Below are 14,241 nucleotides of genomic sequence, written 5' to 3' on the forward strand. Positions count from 1 at the left end.
ATCCCTGTGTGTCCGCACGCAGAAGGGAGGTACCGGAATGTGAAGTAACATGACAAAAGGCAGAGGAGGGGGCTCAGATTCGAGAGTGAAAAGCGAGTCTGCAGTCTGTGCTTTGCTCAAGTTTCTCTTCAGTTGATGTTTCACTACTTGAGTAGTTTGTTCTGGACAAATCCCATTTCATAGTGTCTCTGGAACAGTGCAGGAGGTGCTTTATACACAGGCCCAGGTTTTGGCATGCCAGGAGCAGAAGGGTGGCATGACCATATGGCCACCTCTGTGCCGTGATCCAGAGCATATTCACCACATGGAGCGGAGCTGGTGTGGACTAATGGCCACCTGGTAAATCCATCCCTGAAGCATCTACAAGGGTCATTTTTGTGGTGTTTCTTTTCCACCGATGTGCTGCAGAGAAACTGTTGACGAACGATGGTGGCGGGTCTAACACTGATGGGAAAAGGCCCAGAAACTTTTGTGGGAACCCTGGAGTTCCTGAGGATTTCCTCCTCCGCTCCATTGGGATGAGCTTGAAGAAATCACATCACTAGTAGTATGTCCTTTTATTTAGGGATTACAGTTTTTGAGGTGCTGCATCACACGCCCTTAGCTTGTTGAAAAGCATGAGTAAACCTTGACTGCAATTGTTTTAATTGCATTCAAGATACGTTTTTCAGGCGCAGCAGAGGCAGGGCAGGCCCCAGATCCCTCTGCAGACACTACGTGTATTTCGGGGCAACCTCCCGCCTCACCTTCCTCAGGGGGAAGGTGGGGGGATTCGAAGTGCGGCGGATGGCTGTCAAACCTCGCCGACGTTATCAGCATCATCCGTAAAACAGCGAGGGCCGCGACCAAGGGGGGAAAAAACGTGTCAGGTCTGAGGAGGCCCAAGCGGTGGGCGAGGCGGAGGGGTCACCCACGGGGGAGCGCCAGGACAGGGCGCCGGCGGGGCGAGCGCAGCAGGCCCGAGAGCCAGGGCGGCCAGCAGGGCCCCTGGGTGAGAGGTGCCGAGGGGGCGGCGGCGCAGAGGCGGTCGGGCCGAGGCGGCGGAGGCCCCCTCCCGGGGCGGCGGGGAGGGGCGCTGCGGCCCGGCGGCCATTTTGAGGAGGACAATACCCGCCGCACGGCAGGGCCCGCTGCGCCCGGCGGGGCGGGGCGGGGCGCGCGCACGTAGCGCGGGCAGCGGCCGGGGCGCGCGCACGCTCCGCCTCCCGCCGCCGCGTTATGTAACGGCCGGGGCGCGCGCGCGCCCCCTTCCACCCCCCCCTTCCCCCGCCGCCCCGCCCCGTCCCCGCCCCGTCCCCAGCCGGCGGGGCCCAATGGGCGGCGGGGCCGCGCCGCGGGGGGGGGCGGGGGAGAGCCCGGCGGACGGGGCGGGCGCGCGCACGCACGGGGGCAAGGCGCGGCCCCGCGGCTGTGCGTGCGCGCTCCCTTCCCCCCCCCCCCGCCTTCCCCTCTCTCTCTCTCTCTCCTCTCTCCGCCGCCGCGCTCGGTCGTTTCCTCCCCCCCTTTGTGAGGCGCTCGGAGTGGCCCGGACATCGCTGACTCGCCATGGCCGACGAGAAGCCCAAGGTGAGGCAGGCGCCCTCCCGGCCCCCCCCCGCCTCCCTCCCTCGCCCTCCCCCCGCCTCGCTTCGCCCCGCAGTCGGCGGCGGCGGGCGGCGAGGCCCCGGTCGCGGGCTCGGCCACCCAACGGCCTCGGCTGGGCCGCGCCGGCTTTGCGCGCCATTTTCCTGCGCACCCAGGCCGCGGCCGCCTTCCCGCCCCGCCGGGGGAGGGGGGCCGGGGCCGCAGCCTCCCGGGGCGGGCGGAGGATCCCCGGGGAAGGGGGGGGGGGTGAGGGGGGCGAATCCGGGCTCCCTTCCCGCCCTCCTCAGGGAGAGAGGCAGGTCCGGAGGCGGTTGCTGCCGTTGCCTTCCTCCTCCCGCTCCTCCTCGAGGGCCGGATCCGGCCTGCCCTGCGCGGCCAGCGGGGGCTGGGGCGCAGCATCCCCGCTGGGGACGCGCTGGGGGCCGGGGCACCCGCCGGCCCCCTCCGTGCGGTGCTGGCAGCGCCGCGCTGGGCCCGGCCGCGGGCGGGGCGGGCATCGCTCCCTGCCCCTTTTGTGCTGCCCTGGCCGCGGGAGGGGCCGCCGGGGCGGGGGGGCTCTGCGGGCGGGGGGGCTGCGCTCTCCAACAGCAGGAATTAAAAAAACAACCGCAGCGAAAAAAAAAAAAAAACACCACACAGCCAGCGAACGCCGCGCTGCTGCCGTGCCTTTCCCCCCCGCTTCTTCTCGCTCCCCCCCCCCTCCCCCCCCCCCCGCCCTTTTTAAACTCTGAAGGCGCCAGAACGGGCGGGCCGGTGTGCTGGAGCGCGGCGTGCAGGGATCTGTCACATGGCGGGGACCCGCAGCCCGGCCCGGGCCGCCTCTGCTGAGGGACACAAAGCTGAAACCGCAGCTGAGCACCTCGGGGGCAGGCGCTGCCCAGGGGCTGGGTGGCGCTGGATCATCTCTGCCCCTGCCGTGACACTCTGGATCGGAACAGCTGTGCAGTTGAAACTTGGGTCTCTGCAATCGCTGCATGTGGCTCTTAATGGAAGAGAGAGGATCGGACTGCTTATTGAAGAGCGTTTTTTTCTTAAAACGTTTTCTGAAAGAGAAAGCTTGGTTCTTTTCAGGTTTCGTCACCTTTTCAAATGCAGTCCTTTAAAGTAGCTTGAAGTTTTCTTCATAAGTACCTCCACTAATATGAAAAAGTTTGAGGTACAGTAAGATAGAGACTTGCTAGTGGCTGAGGTTAGAGTTATAAAGTAAATAACTTTATTCCTTTGATTTGGAACGGTAGTGTTCATTATTATCCTGCCCTTGATAGAAATAACTTTTCTTTTTTTTAAAATTTATTGTAAAACAGTTGGCCTAGTAACTCTTCGTTGCTACTTTGCATGTTAACCAATCTCAGGATTGACAACTAATATTAGTAGGGTTTGGGTTGTATTGGTTGTGGTTTTTTGTTTTTTTTTTTAATGTGTGTGGAGTTTATTTTCAAATAAAAAGTACCGACCTCTGTTTCTTAATTCGAAGTTTCAAACTGGTAAACTGCTGTACTCCATCTCCTCCTTTTTGATGACCTGTTGCACTTCAGTAAAGTGTTAACTTACTGTTTCATACCTTTTTGAAAAGTGTTGCTTTTTTTTCTTTTTATTTCCTCAACAGGAAGGAGTGAAGACTGAAAACAATGATCACATTAATCTGAAGGTGGCAGGGCAAGATGGGTCTGTGGTGCAGTTTAAGATTAAGAGGCATACACCACTTAGTAAACTAATGAAAGCCTATTGTGAACGACAGGTATGGTTCTTGTATGATCATCAGGAGAACCGGTGTCTGGGGGAGAGGTGATCTCCATAGAGATAGATTAAGACAGTAAAGTTTTAAAACTATGTAAATATGCAAGATGATAAAGACTTAACAAAAACTGATTGTGTTGTGGAGAGTGCATTGTTCTGTTCCAGAGTGGACTGACAGGGTTGTGACAGGAAACGGGTAAAAAAAAAAAAAGATGTGTTGTTATCTTTGTGAAGTCTGTGTCATAGGTATAGGCTATTAACTCTACTGCTCAAAAATACCAGTATGGAAAGGGTGGGTTAGGAACCTACGGTATGAACTTAGGATAGAGAGCTGAGTGATAATCAGAGGTATTTTTATAACTCTTGAGTAACTTCTTGGTCTGGTCATACTTCTTATTTACTAGCTTAGTATTACTGCATTGAGGTGAGAGAATATCAATGAGTATTTCAGGGTTTAAACGTGTCTAATGTCTAGCTTGAGAAGGTGCTTGTACTTTGAATGATGAGTCTTGTTTTTTCTCTTGTGGCCTGGTTGTCAAATTAATCCTCTGAGGGACAAAAAAAAAAAAAATTAAATGTATTTTGCTGGTGTAGTGGCAACTGCAGCAAACCTACTATGTTGCAGGCAGCTATTGCAAGCTTTAAAAACACCTCTGTAAGTGTAGAGCTATCTTACACTTTCTTTTGAGGCTTTTGATCAGGAAAATGTTGTCTCTGCCGTCTGTGATTGGTTTGTTGTTTGGTTTTTTTTTTTCATAACTGTCTGCTTTTAAAAAGTTCCATCTCTACAAAAATGTTTGGTGAGGAAGATTGGTTTTATTTTTTCTTTAACACAAATATTCAGTGATACCATTGACTACAATAAATTAAGTATAAAATATTGAGGTAACTATTTTGGAACCAAGGAAAATTAACTCTAAATCACATATAGAGTGGTAAAACCTTTTTGGTTTACCCTTTGCCACAACAGGTAGTGATACGAATAAAGACAGGGAAAATAAGGTCTTAATGAATGTGTGAATATGTTCTTGCATGGGTGTTCTGGGGATAAATTAAGGAATGTTTCAAGCTGTGAGATCATTTTTCCTACAAACTCTTGTTACGTTATACAAATCACTGTGTATTGCTTTTTCCAAACATAAAGTGAGTTACATCTTTTGGGGAGTTTGAAGGTTGGTTAATTATCTGTAAAGTCCTGGGAAAGATGATTTTAGAAGTACCATTTATAGTTCAGTTGCTTGGAAACAAAAGTATGATTCCAAAAATTTTCACCTAAATTTCTACTATTAAAAAAAAAAAGCAACAAAAGCCAGCAAAAAGCCCAAGTGTTAATTGGAGGGAAAAGAAGAATAAATTTTTAGAATGGGAGGCATTTTTTCTGATCCTGGTTTTAAGCTACTATGTATCCAAAGGATATTTTTGTGGAGATGGACTCGTCTTTACATTTAATTTCTTAGGTGCTTACTTCTCCAACTTCGTTTAAAAGCATTTGTTCTGTGTGTCTCTAAAGTTAGATTTTGTTGGTGTTCCTAACTAGGCATACCCAATCTTAAGCTGTGGACCTCAGATTTAATTTTGGAGAGGTGGAAGCTGGGGTATAGTAGAGAGTCTAGCAGCTTTAAAGAATGAAAAATGATGTATTGCGTGTAGTGGACCTAAAATGAAAGTAACTAAACCTTGAATGATACATTTAGAAGATCAAGACTATTTGCAATTATTGAGGGGTGGGGGGGAATCATCCATGGAACATACTTGGTTTTTAGTGGATACTAATCTCACCAAGGTACAGTTCTTCACCATGTTTTCAGCAAGCATTTATTCAGCTCATAAAGTTGTCAGGAACCTGCAAAAAATGACCACTTTTGGAATAGGAAACAGATATTTTAAGAAACACAATGTCAAAGAAAACTGCTCAAACCAAATGTTGCTGTGCAAAAATGTGTTGCTGCCATGACACTTAGCCACGTGATTTTCTTAAACAAGATGTTCTGAGGGAACACTGCAGAATCTTCATAGTTCACAGCAAAATGTCTTCTCTAGCATGACTGAAGTCTTACCAAAAAAAGTTTACTCGTGGTCTTTATTAAGCGTTTTTCCTGACAAATTAACCTCTTGATAATAATTGCTACATTATGTTTTCTTCTGTGTGTTACATCTGATCTTGCATGGCTAAATGGAGGCTGCTTTTCTAATTCAGAGGTGCCAAGGCAGCACCAAGCAATCCATTGGAAGTACTTCAAAATTAACTAGACCTGTATTTTTTTAGATACTCTGTAGAGAGAGTTGATGGAACTAGGAAAGAAGTAGATACCAGGGTTCTTGGTTCTGATGGTATCCTCAAACTTCATCTTCCTTTGCAGAATGTAGTGTACTGTAGAGTACCTTTTGAAAACTAACTTGTGAGTTTGAAGTTTATTAGTAGAAAGGATTGTTGCTCTTAAGTTTTTGAATCTGTTGGCTCAAGCAAGAATGAGTAGTCTTCTGAGGATGGAGGAGGTCAGCAGAATTACTATTCTGTGGTAGAAATGCTAGTTTGAAATACTATTCAGAAGTTTCTGGAAGTAAAAGATTTTTTTTAAAGTTCTAGCTGTGCATGGAAAAACTTTGATGCGTTGGTTTCTTGTTAATGGGAATTGAAGCGCAAAAGTTACCGTTGCCTACGCTTTGCTGCTGCACTCTAATGGATGGTGGTTTAATCTCTGGAAAAAATGTTTTAGAATACCTTTGCTTTTTGGGAAGATCAAAAAGGAGTATTGAATATTACTGTTTGACATTTGTTACCCAAAGTGTTGCATCTGGTTTTTAAATTAATTATTAAGAAGCACAATAAAAGTCTTGGCCATTGGGGTGAGGCTTGTGTACTAGAAATTGCTTTATTTTAACTTACAGTCAGTGGGGGCACTGTTGCTTCTCTTAGTTATTGGACACAGTGCAATTTTTAATATAAAACAGATTTGTAGTGAAATGCCTTAAAATGAGTGCATGAGGGGAGAATGAAAACTATATCTTGTATTATGAATGGTGGCTTTTAATGATCATGCTGCAATTCCAGTGACAAGTTTGAGAGAAAACTAGTGAGTACTTTTACACCAGACTTAACTGTCCGTTGTGTTACTTCTCTTTGTGCAGGGGTTGTCAATGAGGCAAATCAGATTCCGGTTCGATGGGCAACCAATTAATGAAACAGACACACCTGCACAGGTAAACAACAGAAGCAAGACTAAAGAACTGTATTTAAAATTTGCTGTGGGAGTTGGTGCTTCTGTTTCGTATAAAATACTTGTGTAATTGTATATATTATTGATAGAACTTGATCTTTTTTTACCGTTAGTTTGGTATAACTAGTTTAGAATTATTAGAAATGGAATCTAAGACTTCTTGAGTGTTGTGAATAAGTCTGTATCACTGTAGTAATAAAAGAAGAAAATTAATTACAGTGTACGGAATGGTGTCTTATAAAGCTGTCAGTTCATTGAGTCAGAGTTCTGAGATAAGAATCTGTAAGTTAAGAATTGAGTTTTTCCTGAAATAATAGCTTTTTTAGATACATATATAAAAGCTTGCAGGATTTTATCAGTGATCCTGTTTGCAAACTTGTATTTGTAATATGAAAGTTATTTTCTATCATTTGTAATTTGAAGCCCTGTTCAGCAACACAAAAATAAATAAATACTGTGAAGTTCAGGTTGTCTAATTGGTTAAAACGAAGGTCATGCCAAGAACAGAATTGTTCACTGTGACTCTTGGAGTATTCTTCTGTACTGCTCCAAGTAGCTGCATGTAATCGTCCTTTCCAAGTGATACAGGTTTATATGTTTTTTGGAACCACTTGTTCTAGAGTAAGGGCCTCCTGTTTTCAGAAGGTTTATGGTAGATCTGTTTTCTAAGCAGTTGCTCCAAAGAACCTGCCTCTTAGGGCCACAATCTATGCAACTTTTTAACTTGAGTACTGATAATTGAGGCAACAGGGTGCTTTTCTCTCCATCCGTGTTATACTGTAGCTAAGGATCAGTCTATTTATAGCTGTGGTAAATGCCATAGACCAGTTTGATTTCCTGGAGCAGAAACTGAGACTGTTTAGAAATATAACTTATATTAGTTACATTTCAGGAATATCAACTGTAAAAATTATGCTGAAAAAAGAGAATTGTATTAAGGAAGTATTGCTGTTTGTCAGTGGCGGTTTGTTACCTAGTTGAACATGTAAAGTATTTTTAATGTTTTTGTGCTTGCTGATGCTTGGTTTTATTGCCTGGTTGGGCAAGGGGCCTTAATTACAGTCTGCTTTCTTTAGTGCTGTAGCTGAAGCCTTTTGCACGTTTGAACAACAGCAGCAAAGTGGAATTGTGGCAGTATTCTAAAGTAAACTGAGGAAGTAAATAGGAGAAAGAAGATGCAGTTGCAAAGTAGGCAACAGAATAAAAATATTATGAATGCTGATGTTTTCCATAGGAGTCATACAATGCACCCTGAAGTTACACACTAGAATTCATTCTGGAACAACAGTTACCAACTGGCATTTGTTTTTCCATGCAATTTCTTTGCTTTTGAGTTACGGTGAAGTAGGTTAAATGTACAAAGTGATGATGATGATGGAGGGAGCAGGTCTGGTTAAGTTGCATAAAAAGTAAACATGAAGATAGGAAACTTAAGAACAACCCAGCCTGTAGTAGATACCTGAGAAGAGTTGAAAGCCTTTTTTCTTTCTTTTCTACTATAGTTGGAAATGGAGGATGAAGATACAATTGATGTGTTCCAGCAGCAAACAGGAGGAGTTTACTAAAAAAAAAAACACACACAAAAAAGAACCTGCTACTTTCCGCTCCAGAACTGTGCTCCCACAGGCGACACATTCACAATTAGAAAAATGAGACTTGGTTCAGCCACATCCTGACTACTGCAGTATAGTTTTCTCTCTCCTCTCTCTGATTTTTTTTTTCCTATTCCTTCTATTGTACATAAAGTAACTGGTGTATGTGCACAGACATAATGCATATTTTTTTTAACTAAATGGCCAATGGTATGTTTTGATCAACATTTAATGGAGATGGGGTGGGAAAACAAACTGGTTCTGTGAAAATGCCCCTTTCTCCGTTAGTGGCATGCTCCTTCTACTTTTATCTTTATATTCCAGTAAGTTATTTTGCTCTCACTGTTTAAAAACAAAAACCTTGCATACCTTGTTTGATTGGATAATTTCAATGTTTTTTCTTTTATCATTGTAAAACCAAGGACAATTTTATAACTTTTTTGTACGTAGCTGTTACATGTAGAGCAATCTCTGTCTAAGTAGGGGTAAATTACTCTTAAAAAAAAAAAAAAAAAAAGATCCTAGATAGTTTTCCCTTCAAGTAAAGCGTCTTGTTGTTTAAATAAACTTCTTGTTTAAAATAACCAGTTTTCTTTATTTTTCTGTGGAGTAATAGTACTCAGTACTTGTATTTCTTTCTCTGCAGCACTTTATGCTTCTCAGTTCTCAGCTTTCTCTGCGGTAAGTAAGCATAATCTCTCTTTTACAGTCAGAAGACTGTTGGAAAATGAAAGGCTTCCTTGAGACCTCTCAGTCAGTAGTTGAACTGGAAATAGGAGTCAGTATTCTCTTCTGATTTTTTTTTTTTTTTTGGTGTGTGTATGTTCTTTTAAGCCAAAAATGTTTGATTAGGCAAACTGCAAAATACTGGACTAGTTACTAATGCCTTTGGGTTGAGCACTTTTTGTCAGTCTCCAATAGAAGCATCAGTATCGTTGTTACAGTAGCTTATTTAGAATTGTATTTGAATGCTTTTTGATGTAAACGCCATGTTAAGAAGAGCAAAGAATTTCATTAACCGTTCAGTTTACCATGGTATCATATGGGAGATGCTTGGAAATGTAAAGCAAAAATAAAAACTTGAGTTCTGGTTTTGGGTGTATTTAGCTATGGTGGTGTAATTCCAAGCTCTGCTTTACCTTTGTGTTCCTGCTTGAAAGGGGAAGAGGCTTGAAGTGCTGAAGGGAGCTAGTGACAATGATGGTTTTTTTTCCACAAGGCTGCTGTCACTGAGTTTTGTCATGGGGAAGTTCAGAGGTTGCGGTGACATTGGTGTTTTGACATTCATGAAAAATTGTATACCTGTTTGCTCAACAGCCCCAAAGCATCCTCAGATGTCCTAGGAATGTTCTAATTAGTTCTGTGGTGTTTGCAATAAGTTAATGGTCTTTTAGCAGAGCTCACTTTTTGGTGGTAGGTTTTGTAATAGTTAATTGAAGATGTGATTACTATATGCTAGGCCTGTGCCTTCTGGATCTGAAAATTCTTTAACTTTGTGGCAAAATGATGAGTCTGTGCATTTAGCTGATGGAAAATGATCTGTTTCGTTTCTGTCACGATTTTAACACATCTGGTTTTTCATTAATTACATCTAGCAGAGACAAAAGAAAAATAGCGTCTGTTTTTGCAGTTACTTTTGACTCTGTAGCTGAAGAATGTACCTCTACTGTATGTTACTGTTTTAATTCTAGGAAGTTCTACTGCTAAGAAGATTTATTTCTTATTCTGGTACGTATTTTGTAGACTTCTGTGGTATATTGCAAGGTTGGAATTCCCTCTTGTGAACAAATGGTTTCATATCCAAACTCTCAGAGGCCTGGAAAAAACTTCGGGGCCGGGGGGGGGTATATTTCAACATTTCTCAAAAGTTAGACATGGAATACATTGCTCTGGCTGTAGATTATCTGGCTTTTAACCTGGCTAGACTTCCAATAACAGTGTATAAAATTCTTTCAGCTTGATGTCATGCCAAGACTTTTCCCAGGAGAAAGCTGTCTTTATCTTGTTGGGCCAAAAAAGATGTTTGGACCTGCTTTACTTTCTGAAGAAAATAGAAAGGGTTTTTTTTCAGCCCAGGTTAAGACTGTGGGGCTCAAAACTCCCTGTTGTATCTTGTCTACTTTTTTTTTTTTCTTTCCTGAGGCCATGTAAGTCAAGTGACAGGTACTGAACAACATGCTTTCAAAAACAAGGTTTTAATTTCCTGAATTGGTAGAGTGGTACTTCATCTGTCATGAACTTATATGCAGAATTCCAAGTTTGGTCCTCATATTTCCAAAATAATTCCTCTAACAGTGCTGAATGGTGTTTATATAAGGTGGTGAGTGCAGTCAAAAACTGCTAAAATAGTCTTTTCTGAGAGGTGTTTTGTTGGTTAGATAAAAATCAAGAAACTGTCTCAAAGAACTTAAGTGACTTAGTTCCTCAAGAGCCTCAAAACGTTTAGTTTCCATTAGCCCAGCTAACTGAAGCGGGCTGGCACATTCTGATACATATTTGTGTACGCAGCAATGCAGAAACACTAACCTGTTTTTTAAAAACAATTGTTTTGGAACTCGTCTTGCAAATTCTCCTTATGACAGAAGTGGTTGCTTGTCAGTCCTGCTCCTCTGTTGCTAAAGAATTTACGTGTTGATTCCTGTTTGCTGGGACCTGTGTGGTTTTACTGTGACTACCTCTGCACTAAGAAAGGTGCTGCTAGGGTTGATGGTTCGGAAGTGGTATGAAGTACAGGGATATAGACAATTTGGATCAAATTATTTGTAGTTTGCTCTAGCTGTTTGGCCTGGCTTGATATGTAACAGTTCTCATGTTCAGGCTGCTGGCTTAATGGGCTACTAAATCTCCGTGTGTCAGAGAATACAGGAAAGCTGGGCAAAGAGGTCACGCTAGGCAGGAGGCGAGTTTTTTTGTGTTTATTAAACAGCTGGGACCTTTCAAAAGCCTGGGCAAATTATATTATTATCCACAATTTTCAAATAATCTAAAGTGATATTAGCTAAATACACCTCTGATGTTTATTTAAATGAAAAAGGGGAGTAAGTCATAGTTGGATACGATACTCTGGCAAGTTCTTGTGGATGAGAAGACCTTGCCTTTCGCATATGCTGGGTCTTTAGTCCTTCAGAGAGGTTCAGTTCTGTTGTGAATTGGACACTACCAGTTATTTCAAAAGATGCAACCGAAATTAATTGTTTCAGGCACCTAAAGTAAGGCATTTTTACTGGGGGGCGGGGAGGGAGGGTGAGAATAATGACAGATTGAAAGCCCAGCTCATTGTGGTGGGACCCTTGGTTAACAGGTGGAAATAGGTGCCTTAGTTCAGCTGCGTGGAGGGGATAATGCCCGTTTAATAGGGCTCTGGTGAGGATCGATACTAAGTGGCCTGAGCTGCTGGTTCAAAAGGGGTGCTGGGAGTGCAAGGCTGCTCTGAAACAGAATATGCTCTGCTGCCAGGAGTGTAAGGGAATACTCCCAGGTGGTAATACGAGATTCTTAACGCTGGCATATGGAGGTGTTTTTAACAAAAGAAAAATCCCTGAAGTAGCGCTAAGATAATTGCTGCTTCGAGATAACTGCAATATTAAAACGGATACAGCATCTCTGCAAAGGTTATGGTCAAAGCGAGATTATTTTTTCTTGCAAGAATATTCCTTTTTAGTACCTGCACTTCGTTACTTCCGAGTCAGTGTAATGCAAGTGCTGCTGTTTATCTGTTGGATGCTGGTTCTATTGTGACTGTTACTGCAACATTAATGAAAAGGCATAATGTGGCTGGCTCAAAGAATACTTTTTATGCTTCGGCAAGTTGGAAAGAACTGAATTTCTAAGGAATAGCAATTTGTTTTCAAAGCTAAAAATGAGGAAGTGGATGCTTCCTTAATCATCATCTATGAAATTGAAAGTGAACAATAAATGGAAGGATTTTTGTTAGGGTTTTAAGGTTGCGGCCTCTTCTCGGTACACTTGTATCAGCTGGGGTGACAGACTGTTGTGGAATACTAAAAGACAACCTAAAAGCATTTAAATAACTTGAATTATTCTTAATTATGTTACCACTGTAACTAATACATTTCATTCTCTGGATTATTAAGGTTTGTTCGTTCTGGCTGTTAAGCAGTTGCTAAACTGAATGTGTTCTGATAGTAAATAATTTAATCCTTGAATTTAGCTTGCTTTTTTGTACTTAGTGTCAGAATGAACTGGTAGTACTGCACTTCTTCCTGGTGGTTAGGATGAGAATGAATAGGAGATGGAGGACTGGATTTTGGTCCCTGTTCTCAGTTTTTGGTTGGCCTTCGAGGTGCTTAATTACAGAGGTTTCCTGGTTTCTGCGCTAGTATCATGGGACTAATGGTCTTACTCTTGATGTGGAGATGCTGGGAGGCCCAGGTGGTGTTTATGAAGTGGTTTGGGTCTGTGACAGGAAGAGTTTTTTCCCTGTTGCTGAAGAATTTCAGGTTATGCAGCGGGGTTGAGACAGGCCTGGTGGCGCTCGGAAAGAAGCAGCTCGCTGTCAGCGGAGATCCTAGAGGTGATGAGGGTCAGTGGGGCGCTGCGGAAAGCGCTGAAGTGCGTGAGTTTGGGGAGCAGCAGTGGGAATGGGGCCTATGGGAAGAGCTGTACAATTTAACAATTAATGCTGATATGAGGATGACACTGGAGTGCTGGGAAAAGACTAATGCTGCAGAAGCCCAAATAAACAGTAAAATAAGTTGTTACCCCTTAGGAAAGGAATATTCTCCAGAGGGGGACATGAACGCATTTATGATGAATTTTGTGCTGGTTTTGGTGGCTTAGATCCCCACCACCACCCCGCCACCTTTCAGCATCCAGTCCATAGATCTCATTAAAGCACATCTGATGCCCTGCAAGGGGTCTTGAAGGATCACTTGACTAAGAAAACTTACAGTTTAAGCGAACTTGGATGAGACAGAAGCGGAATGAAAGGAGCTCCTTGAGGACTTGACTTCCCCTTCCAGTGATGTTTGTCTTTTTTTTCCTGTTAAGGAACAATGCTTTGGAATAAACTGCCAGACTTTGTAATGCTGGATGTCCAGGCAAGAACAGCAGCACTAATTGGCTTTTTATGTTGTTCAGAACTACATCTCGGCAGCTTTGAGAGGAGTCTGGATGCTGTGATTCAAGCTTCTTTCCCAAACAGCAACTTACTGTTACGAACTTCACCTGAAGATATAGAGAGGCGCCAGAGCAACTTTCGCAACTCTTACTGACTACAGCATCTGCTCGGTAGGACAAACCATTGAACCTGTAGGACATCAGCCTTCCACTGAACTTCTGCCATGCAAGGTCTTTGACAGCTGCAAATCCAGCTGTAACAGGGATTATTTATTAGCTCATGCTTACTTTTTACCTTCAATTATTACGTGGTGCTTACTTTTTACCTTTAGCTGTCAAGAGTTGGGGGCAGAAGTCTGAGTCAAAACCTCTTTTTTTTTTTTTTTTTGTATGATGTGCTTGCAATAAAGAATGCTTTTTGTGACTGTGTAAGTAGCAGAGACTGGCATGCAGAAGAAACCCTTGGTCATGGGAGGATGACCAAGCTGAGGCTTTTCTCAAACCAATGGTATCTCCTCTTGCCTAAGCCTTGCATTTCCTGGAGTCTTGTTCAGATGTCCAGATGCTTTTTGCATTCATTGCCGGTTGAATTTCAACAACAGGTGGAATTGTTTGGTGTCTGAGTTTTTCAAACAGCTGCTGAGAATTGTTCTGGTCAGATGTCATTATCCAAGAAGGATCGTAAGCTCAGTTTCTGTAGCCATCTTCATAAATCCCTTCATCTTGTTATGGGTAAATAATTGGCAAAGCAGCTTTTATTTAAAGACTATCCTGCAGTCAGGACTGTCCAAGAGATCAGTGGAGTCTCTTGGAAATACTGGACGTTTAGAACTTTAAAGCTGCGTGTTAAAACTAGCTTTGTCAGAGGGAACAGGTTTTTCTTCATCCTGACTTTAAAAAATGGCTCCATGTGTCTCAGGGGTACAAATTTAAGAGTCAAATCCTGTGGGTTTGAATAAAAAGCATTCAGATGACAAAGTGCTTTGCAAGTTCCTGAGTGAGCAGATGCTTACCTGTATGCAAGTAGGTAT

At 43.3% G+C, this 14,241-nt stretch overlaps 1 protein-coding gene across 1 annotated transcript; it reads left to right on the forward strand.

Moving 5' to 3' along the window:
* The first annotated feature begins 1,365 nt into the window (after positions 1-1,365).
* SUMO2 (small ubiquitin like modifier 2) lies at positions 1,366-8,715 on the forward strand. Its single transcript, XM_040581723.1, has 4 exons — positions 1,366-1,566; positions 3,191-3,322; positions 6,451-6,522; positions 8,042-8,715. Exons 1-4 carry the CDS (start codon positions 1,546-1,548, stop codon positions 8,102-8,104), a joined length of 288 nt encoding a protein of 95 aa, XP_040437657.1. The 5' UTR covers positions 1,366-1,545; the 3' UTR covers positions 8,105-8,715.
* Positions 8,716-14,241: the final 5,526 nt, after the last annotated feature.

This window comes from Falco naumanni, chromosome 1, assembly GCF_017639655.2.
Source record: "Falco naumanni isolate bFalNau1 chromosome 1, bFalNau1.pat, whole genome shotgun sequence".
NCBI lineage: Eukaryota > Metazoa > Chordata > Aves > Falconiformes > Falconidae > Falco > Falco naumanni.